Genomic DNA, 10,611 nt, shown 5'->3' on the forward strand with positions numbered 1-10,611 from the left:
CTTTGATGCTGTTGTCATTGTCACATCGGTAGAAGCAGTAGATAATCTATTGTCTGTTGTTGGAACGGAAGAAGTTTGTGATGAATCCACCGCAGTTGAAGAAGATAAAGATTCTGCAGGATCATTTGTAACTAGTGATGTTGTTTGTGGTTCGTCTGTCGTGGAACCAATATTTTCTGCAGTGGAAGATGATGGAGAACTGCTGACTGAAGTCAGAACTGTAATTTTCGTATCAGTTCCTGTAACAGATTTCACAGTTGTCATCTTTGATTCAGATGTCATGGTCACATTTGTAGTAGCAATAGATTCTCTATTTTCTGTTGTTGCAACAGAAGAAGTTTGTGATGAATCAACTGCAGTTGAAGAAGATAAAGATTCGGATGGTCCATTTGTAACTAGTGATGTTGTTTGTGCTTTGTCTGTCGTGGAACTAATATTATCTGCAGTGGAAATCGGTGGAGAACTGCTGAATGAAGTCCTTGCTGTACTTGTTCCATGAGTACCTGTTTCAGAATTCATAGTTGTCCTCTTTGATGCTGTTGTCATTGTCACATCTGTAGAAGCAGTAGATACTCTATTGTCTGTTGTTGGAACAGAAGACACTTGTGATGAATCCACTGCAGTTGAAGAAGATAAAGATTCTGCAGGATCATTTGTAACTTGTGATGTTGTATGTGGTTCGTCTGTCGTGGAACCAATATTTTCTGCAGTGGAAGATGATTGAGCACTGCTGACTGAAAACACAACTGTACTTTTCGTATCAGTTCCTGTTACAGATTTCATAGTTGTCATCTTTGATTCAGATGTCATGGTCACATTTGTAGTAGCAGTAGATTCTCTATTATCTGTTGTTGGAACAGAAGAAGGTTGTGATGAATCCACTGCAGTTGAGGAAGATAAAGATTCTGATGGTCCATTTGTAACTAGTGATGTTGTTTGTGGTTTGTCTGTCGTTGAACTAATATTATGTGCAGTGGAAATCGGTGGAGAACTGCTGAATGAAGTCCTTACTGTACTTATTCCATGAGTACCTGTTTCAGAATTCGTAGTTGTCCTCTTTGATGCAGTTGTCATTGTCACATCTGTAGAAGCAGTTGATACTTTATTGTCTCTTGTTGGAACAGAAGACGCTTGTGATGAATCCACTGCAGTTGAAGAAGATAAAGATTCTGCAGGATCATTTGTAACTAGTGATGTTGTATGCGGTTCGTCTGTTGTGGAACCAATATTTTCTGCAGTGGAAGATGATGGAGAACTGCTGACTGATGTCACAGCTGTACTTTTCGTATCAGTTCCTGTTACAGATTTCATAGTTGTCATCTTTGATGCTGATGTGATAGTAACGGCTGTAGAAGCAGTAGATACTATATTGTCTGTTGTTGGAACAGAAGAAGTTTGTGATGAATCCACTGCAGTTGAAGAAGATAAAGATTCTGATGGTCCATTTGTAACTAGTGATGTTGTTTGTGGTTCTTCGGTTGTTAAACTATTTTTATCTACAGAGGAAGATGAGGTAGAACCGCTGAATGAAGTCCTCGCTGTACTTTTCGTATCAGTTCCTGTTACAGATTTCATAGTTGTCATCTTTGATGCTGATGTGATAGTCACGTCTGTAGAAGCAGTAGATTCTCTACTGTCTGTTGTTAAAATGGTAGGAGTTTGTGAAGAATCAAGTGAAGTTGTAGAAGATGAAGATTCTGCAGGGTCACTTGTAACTAGTGATGTTGTTTGTGGTTCTACCGTTGTTGAACTATTATTATCTGCAGTGGAAGATGAGGTAAAAACGCTGAATGAAGTCCTTCCTCTACTTGTTGCATAAGCATCTGTTTCAGATTTGGTAGTTGTCATCTTTGATGCTGATGTGGAAGTCACGTCTGTTGAAGCAGGAGATTCTCTATTGTCTGTTGATGAAATGGCAGGAGTTTGTGATGAAACAGCTGCGGTGGAAGGAGAAGAAGATTCTGATGGTTCATTTGTAACTACTGATGTTTTTTGTGTTTTTTCTGTTGTGGAACCAATATTATCTGCAGTGGAAGATGATTGGGCACTGCTGACTGAAGTCACAACTGTACTTTTCGTATCATTTCCTGTTACAGATTTCACAGTTGTCATCTTTGATTCAGATGTCATGGTCACATTTGTAGAAGCAGTAGATTCTCTATTGTCTGTTGTTGGAACAGAAGAAGTTTGTGATGAATCCACTGCAGTTGAAGGAGATAAAGATTCTTCCGGATCATTTGTAACTAGTGATGTTGTTGGTGGATCGTCTGTCGTGGAACCAATATTTTCTGCAGTGGAAGATGATGGAGAGCTGCTGACTGAAGTCACAACTGTACTTTTTATATCAGTTCCTGTTACAGATTCCATAGTTGTCATCTTTGATTCCGATGTCATGGTCACATTTGTAGAAGTGATAGATTCCCTATTTTCTGTTGATGGAACAGAAGAAGTTTGTGATGAAGGAACTGCAGTTGAAGAAGATAAAGATTCTGATGGTCCATTTGTAACTAGTGATGTTGTTTGTGGTATGTCTTTCGTGGAACTAATATTATCTGCAGTGGAAATCGGTGGAGAACTGCTGAATGAAGACGCAACTGTACTTTTCGTATCAGTTCCTGTAACAGATTTAATAGTTGTGATCTTTGATTCAGATGTCATGGTCACATTTGTTGAAGTAGTAGATTCTCTATTGTCTGTCGTTGGAACAGAAGACATTTGTGATGAATCTACTGTAGTTGAAGGAGATAACGATTCTGCTGGTTCATTTGTAACTAGTGATGTTGTTTGTGGTTCTTCGGTTGTTGAACTATTATTATCTGCAGTGGAAGATGAGGTAGAAACGCTGAATGAAGTCCTTCCTGTACTTGTTGCATAAGTACCTGTTTCAGATTTGGTAGTTGTTATTTTTGATGCTGATGTGATAGTCACGTCTGTTGAAGCAGGAGATTCTCTATTGTCTGTTGTTGAAATGGCAGGAGTTTGTGATGAAACAGCTGCTGTGGAAGGAGATGAAGATTCCGCTGGTTTATTTGTAACTAGTGATGTTTTTTGTGTTTTTTCTGTTGTGGAACCAATATTATCTGCAGTGGAAGATGATTGAGCACTGCTGACTGAAGACACAACTGTACTTTTCGTATCAGTTCCTGTTACAGATTTCATAGTTGTCATCTTTGATTCAGATGTCATGGTCACATTTGTAGTAGCAGTAGATTCTCTATTATCTGTTGTTTGAACAGAAGAAGTTTGTGATGAATCCACTGCAGTTGAAGAAGATAAAGATTCTGCCGGATCATTTGTAACTAGTGATGTTGTTTGTGGTTCATCTGTCATGGAACCATTATTTTCTGCAGTGGAAGATGATGGAGAACTGCTGACTGAAGTCACAAATGTACTTTTCATATCAGTTCCAGTTACAGATCTCATAGTTGTCATCTTTGATTCAGATGTCATGGTCACATTTGTAGTAGCAGTAGATTCTCTATTATCTGTTGTTGGAACAGAAGAAGTATGTGATGAATCCACTGCAGTTGAAGAAGATAAAGATTCTGATGGTCCATTTGTAACTAGTGATGTTGTTTTTGGTTTGTCTGTCGTTGAACTAATATTATGTGCAGTGGAAATCGGTGGAGAACTGCTGAATGAAGTCCTTACTGTACTTATTCCATGAGTACCTGTTTCAGAATTCGTAGTTGTCCTCTTTGATGCAGTTGTCATTGTCACATCTGTAGAAGCAGTTGATACTCTATTGTCTCTTGTTGGAACAGAAGACGCTTGTGATGAATCCACTGCAGTTGAAGAAGATAAAGATTCTGCAGGATCATTTGTAACTAGTGATGTTGTATGCGGTTCGTCTGTTGTGGAACCAATATTTTCTGCAGTGGAAGATGATGGAGAACTGCTGACTGATGTCACAGCTGTACTTTTCGTATCAGTTCCTGTTACAGATTTCATAGTTGTCATCTTTGATGCTGATGTGATAGTAACGGCTGTAGAAGCAGTTGATTCTCTACCGTCTGTTGTTAAAATGGTAGGAGTTTGTGATGAATCCACTGCAGTTGAAGAAGATAAAGATTCTGATGGTCCATTTGTAACTAGCGATGCTGTTTGTGGTTCTTCCATTGTTGAACTATAATTATCTGCAGTGGAAGATGAGGTAGAACCGCTGAATGAAGTCCTTGCTGTACTTTTCGTATCAGTTCCTGTTACAGATTTCATAGTTGTCATCTTTGATGCTGATGTGATAGTCACGTCTGTAGAAGCAGTAGATTCTCTACTGTCTGTTGTTAAAATAGTAGGAGTTTGTGAAGAATCAAGTGAAGTTGTAGAAGATGAAGATTCTGCAGGGTCACTTGTAACTAGTGATGTTGTTTGTGGTTCTTCCGTTGTTGAACTATTATTATCTGCAGTGGAAGATGAGGTAAAAACGCTGAATGAAGTCCTTCCTGTACTTGTTGCATAAGTATCTGTTTCAGATTTGGTAGTTGTCATCTTTGATGCTGATGTGGAAGTCACGTCTGTTGAAGCAGGAGATTCTCTATTGTCTGTTGATGAAATGGCAGGAGTTTGTGATGAAACAGCTGCGGTGGAAGGAGAAGAAGATTCTGATGGTTCATTTGTAACTACTGATGTTTTTTGTGTTTTTTCTGTTGTGGAACCAATATTATCTGCAGTGGAAGATGATTGGGCACTGCTGACTGAAGTCACAACTGTACTTTTCGTATCATTTCCTGTTACAGATTTCATAGTTGTCATCTTTGATTCAGATGTCATGGTCACATTTGTAGAAGGTGTAGATTCTCTATTGTCTGTTGTTGGAACAGAAGAAGTTTGTGATGAATCCACTGCAGTTGAAGGAGATAAAGATTCTGCCGGATCATTTGTAACTAGTGAGGTTGTTGGTGGATCGTCTGTCGTGGAACCAATATTTTCTGCAGTGGAAGATGATGGAGAGCTGCTGACTGAAGTCACAACCGTGGTTTTCGTATCAGTTCCTGTTACAGATTTCACAGTTGTCATCTTTGATTCAGATGTCATGGTCACATTTGTAGTAGCAATAGATTCCCTATTGTCTGTTGTTGGAACAGAAGAATTTTGTGATGAATCCACTGCAGTTGAAGAAGATAAAGATTCTGATGGTCCATTTGTAACTAGTGATGTTGTTTTTGGTTTGTCTGTCGTTGAACTAATATTATGTGCAGTGGAAATCGGTGGAGAACTGCTGAATGAAGTCCTTACTGTACTTATTCCATGAGTACCTGTTTCAGAATTCGTAGTTGTCCTCTTTGATGCAGTTGTCATTGTCACATCTGTAGAAGCAGTTGATACTCTATTGTCTCTTGTTGGAACAGAAGACGCTTGTGATGAATCCACTGCAGTTGAAGAAGATAAAGATTCTGCAGGATCATTTGTAACTAGTGATGTTGTATGCGGTTCGTCTGTTGTGGAACCAATATTTTCTGCAGTGGAAGATGATGGAGAACTGCTGACTGATGTCACAGCTGTACTTTTCGTATCAGTTCCTGTTACAGATTTCATAGTTGTCATCTTTGATGCTGATGTGATAGTAACGGCTGTAGAAGCAGTTGATTCTCTACCGTCTGTTGTTAAAATGGTAGGAGTTTGTGATGAATCCACTGCAGTTGAAGAAGATAAAGATTCTGATGGTCCATTTGTAACTAGTGATGCTGTTTGTGGTTCTTCCATTGTTGAACTATTATTATCTGCAGTGGAAGATGAGGTAGAACCGCTGAATGAAGTCCTTGCTGTACTTTTCGTATCAGTTCCTGTTACAGATTTCATAGTTGTCATCTTTGATGCTGATGTGATAGTCACGTCTGTAGAAGCAGTAGATTCTCTACTGTCTGTTGTTAAAATAGTAGGAGTTTGTGAAGAATCAAGTGAAGTTGTAGAAGATGAAGATTCTGCAGGGTCACTTGTAACTAGTGATGTTGTTTGTGGTTCTTCCGTTGTTGAACTATTATTATCTGCAGTGGAAGATGAGGTAAAAACGCTGAATGAAGTCCTTCCTGTACTTGTTGCATAAGTATCTGTTTCAGATTTGGTAGTTGTCATCTTTGATGCTGATGTGGAAGTCACGTCTGTTGAAGCAGGAGATTCTCTATTGTCTGTTGATGAAATGGCAGGAGTTTGTGATGAAACAGCTGCGGTGGAAGGAGAAGAAGATTCTGATGGTTCATTTGTAACTACTGATGTTTTTTGTGTTTTTTCTGTTGTGGAACCAATATTATCTGCAGTGGAAGATGATTGGGCACTGCTGACTGAAGTCACAACTGTACTTTTCGTATCATTTCCTGTTACAGATTTCATAGTTGTCATCTTTGATTCAGATGTCATGGTCACATTTGTAGAAGGTGTAGATTCTCTATTGTCTGTTGTTGGAACAGAAGAAGTTTGTGATGAATCCACTGCAGTTGAAGGAGATAAAGATTCTGCCGGATCATTTGTAACTAGTGAGGTTGTTGGTGGATCGTCTGTCGTGGAACCAATATTTTCTGCAGTGGAAGATGATGGAGAGCTGCTGACTGAAGTCACAACTGTACTTTTTATATCAGTTCCTGTTACAGATTTCATAGTTGTGATCTTTGATTCAGATGTCATGGTCACATTTGTAGAAGTAGTAGATTCTCTATTGTCTGTCGTTGGAACAGAAGACATTTGTGATGAATCTACTGTAGTTGAAGGAGATAACGATTCTGCAGGTTCATTTGTAACTAGTGATGTTGTTTGTGGTTCTTCGGTTGTTGAACTATTATTATCTGCAGTGGAAGATGAGGTAGAAACGCTGAATGAAGTCCTTCCTGTACTTGTTGCATAAGTACCTGTTTGAGATTTGGTAGTTGTCATTTTTGATGCTGATGTGATAGTCACGTCTGTTGAAGCAGGAGATTCTCTATTGTCTGTTGTTGAAATGGCAGGAGTTTGTGATGAAACAGCTGCTGTGGAAGGAGATGAAGATTCCGCTGGTTTATTTGTAACTAGTGATGTTTTTTGTGTTTCTTCTGTTGTGGAACCAATATTATCTGCAGTGGAAGATGATTGAGCACTGCTGACTGAAGACACAACTGTACTTTTCGTATCAGTTCCTGTTACAGATTTCATAGTTGTCATCTTTGATTCAGATGTCATGGTCACATTTGTAGTAGCAGTAGATTCTCTATTATCTGTTGTTGGAACAGAAGAAGTTTGTGATGAATCCACTGCAGTTGAAGAAGATAAAGATTCTGCCGGATCATTTGTAACTAGTGATGTTGTTTGTGGTTCATCTGTCATGGAACTATTCTTTTCTGCAGTGGAAGATGATGGAGAACTGCTGACTGAAGTCACAAATGTACTTTTCATATCAGTTCCAGTTACAGATCTCATAGTTGTCATCTTTGATTCAGATGTCATGGTCACATTTGTAGAAGCAGTAGATTCTCTATTATCTGTTGTTGGAACAGAAGAAGTTTGTGATGAATCCACTGCAGTTGAAGAAGATAAAGATTCTGATGGCCCATTTGTAACTATTGATGTTGTTTGTGCTTTGTCTGTCGTGGAACTAATATTATCTGCAGTGGAAATCGGTGGAGAACTGCTGAATGAAGTCCTTGCTGTACTTGTTCCATGAGTACCTGTTTCAGAATTCGTAGTTGTCCTCTTTGATGCTCTTGTCATTGTCACATCTGTAGAAGCATTAGATACTCTATTGTCTGTTGTTGGAACAGAAGACGCTTGTGATGAATCCACTGCAGTTGAGGAAGATAAAGATTCTGCATGATCATTTGTAACTAGTGATGTTGTATGTGGTTCGTCTGTTGTGGAACCAATATTTTCTGCAGTGGAAGATGATGGAGAACTGCTGACTGATGTCACAACTGTACTTTTCGTATCAGTTCCTGTTACAGATTTCATAGTTGTCATCTTTGATGCTGATGTGATAGTAAGGTCTGCAGAAGCAGTTGATTCTCTACTGTCTGTTGTTAAAATGGTAGGAGTTTGTGATGAATCAAGTGAAGTTGTAGAAGATGAAGATTCTGCAGGTTCACTTGTAACTAGTGATGTTGTTTGTGGTTCTTCCGTTGTTGAACTATTATTATCTGCAGTGGACGATGAGGTAGAAACGCTGAATGAAGTCCGTCCTGTACTTGTTGCATGAGTACCTGTTTCCGATTTGGTAGTTGTCATCTTTGATGCTGTTGTCATTGTCACATCTGTAGAAGCAGTAGATAATCTATTGTCTGATGTTGGAACGGAAGAAGTTTGTGATGGATCCACCGCAGTTGAAGAAGATAAAGATTCTGCAGGATCATTTGTAACTAGTGATGTTGTTTGTGGTTCGTCTGTCGTGGAACCAATATTTTCTGCAGTGGAAGATGATGGAGAACTGCTGACTGAAGTCCTTGCTGTACTTGTTCCATGAGTACCTGTTTCAGAATTCATAGTTGTCCTCTTTGATGCTGTTGTCACAATCACATCTGTAGAAGTATTAGATACTCTATTGTCTGTTGTTGGAACAGAAGACACTTGTGATGAATCCACTGCAGTTGAAGAAGATAAAGATTCTGCAGGATCATTTGTAACTTGTGATGTTGTATGTGGTTCGTCTGTCGTGGAACCAATATTTTCTGCAGTGGAAGATGATTGAGCACTGCTGACTGAAGACACAACTGTACTTTTCGTATCAGTTCCTGTTACAGATTTCATAGTTGTCATCTTTGATTCAGATGTCGTGGTCACATTTGTAGTAGCAATAGATTCCCTATTGTCTGTTGTTGGAACAGAAGAATTTTGTGATGAATCAACTGCAGTTGAAGAAGATAAAGATTCTGATGGTCCATTTGTAACTAGTGATGTTGTTTGTGGTTTGTCTGTCGTTGAACTAATATTATCTGCAGTGGAAATCGGTGGAGAACTGCTGAATGAAGTCCTTGCTGTACTTTTTCCATGAGTACCTGTTTCAGAATTCGTAGTTGTCCTCTTTGATTCAGATGTCATGCTCACATTTGTAGAAGCAGTAGATTCTCTATTGTCTGTTGTCGGAACAGAATAAGCTTGTGATGAATCCACTGCAGTTGGAGAAGATAAAGATTCTGCCGGATCATTTGTAACTAGTGATGTTGTTTGTGGTTCGTCCATCGTGGAACCAATATTTTCTGCAGTGGAAGATGATGGAGAACTGCTGACTGAAGTCACAAATGTACTGTTCGTATCAGTTCCTGTTACAGATTTCATAGTTGTCATCTTCGATTCAGATGTCATCGTCACATTTGTAGAAGCAGTAGATACTATATTGTCTGTTGTTGGAACAGAAGAAGTTTGTGATGAATCCACTGCAGTTGAAGAAGATAAAGATTCTGATGGTCCATTTGTAACTAGTGATGTTGTTTGTGGTTCTTCGGTTGTTAAACTATATTTATCTGCAGTGGAAGATGAGGTAGAACCGCTGAATGAAGTCCTCGCTGTACTTTTCGTATCAGTTCCTGTTACAGATTTCATAGTTGTCATCTTTGATGCTGATGTGATAGTCACGTCTGTTGAAGCAGGAGATTCTCTATTGTCTGTTGATGAAATGGCAGGAGTTTGTGATGAAACAGCTGCGGTGGAAGGAGAAGAAGATTCTGATGGTTCATTTGTAACTACTGATATTTTTTGTGTTTTTTCTGTTGTGGAACCAATATTATCTGCAGTGGAAGATGATTGGGCACTGCTGACTGAAGTCACAACTGTACTTTTCGTATCATTTCCTGTTACAGATTTCACAGTTGTCATCTTTGATTCAGATGTCATGGTCACATTTGTAGAAGCAGTAGATTCTCTATTGTCTGTTGTTGGAACAGAAGAAGTTTGTGATGAATCCACTGCAGTTGAAGGAGATAAAGATTCTTCCGGATCATTTGTAACTAGTGATGTTGTTGGTGGATCGTCTGTCGTGGAACCAATATTTTCTGCAGTGGAAGATGATGGAGAGCTGCTGACTGAAGTCACAACTGTACTTTTTATATCAGTTCCTGTTACAGATTCCATAGTTGTCATCTTTGATTCCGATGTCATGGTCACATTTGTAGAAGTGATAGATTCCCTATTTTTTGTTGATGGAACGGAAGAAGTTTGTGATGAATGAACTGCAGTTGAAGAATATAAAGATTCTGATGGTCCATTTGTAACTAGTGATGTTGTTTGTGGTATGTCTTTCGTGGAACTAATATTATCTGCAGTGGAAATCGGTGGAGAACTGCTGAATGAAGACGCAACTGTACTTTTCGTATCAGTTCCTGTAACAGATTTAATAGTTGTGATCTTTGATTCAGATGTCATGGTCACATTTGTAGATGTAGTAGATTCTCTATTGTCTGTCGTTGGAACAGAAGACATTTGTGATGAATCTACTGTAGTTGAAGGAGATAACGATTCTGCTGGTTCATTTGTAACTAGTGATGTTGTTTGTGGTTCTTCGGTTGTTGAACTATTATTATCTGCAGTGGAAGATGAGGTAGAAACGCTGAATGAAGTCCTTCCTGTACTTGTTGCATAAGTACCTGTTTCAGATTTGGTAGTTGTCATTTTTGATGCTGATGTGATAGTCACGTCTGTTGAAGCAGGAGATTCTCTATT

The 10,611-nt window shown here is 38.9% G+C and overlaps 1 protein-coding gene across 1 annotated transcript; it reads right to left on the bottom strand.

Moving 5' to 3' along the window:
- Nucleotides 1–3,716: 3,716 nt before the first annotated feature.
- LOC115557158 (serine-rich adhesin for platelets-like) lies at nucleotides 3,717–8,198 on the bottom strand. Its single transcript, XM_030374765.1, has 3 exons — nucleotides 7,353–8,198; nucleotides 4,141–4,991; nucleotides 3,717–3,785 (listed from the first exon to the last, which is right to left on the bottom strand). The coding sequence occupies exons 1-3, from the start codon at nucleotides 8,182–8,184 to the stop codon at nucleotides 3,717–3,719; spliced, it is 1,752 nt and encodes a 583-aa protein (XP_030230625.1). The 5' UTR covers nucleotides 8,185–8,198.
- Nucleotides 8,199–10,611: the final 2,413 nt, after the last annotated feature.

This window comes from Gadus morhua, chromosome 13 (assembly GCF_902167405.1).
Source record: "Gadus morhua chromosome 13, gadMor3.0, whole genome shotgun sequence".
Classification (NCBI taxonomy): Eukaryota; Metazoa; Chordata; class Actinopteri; order Gadiformes; family Gadidae; genus Gadus; species Gadus morhua.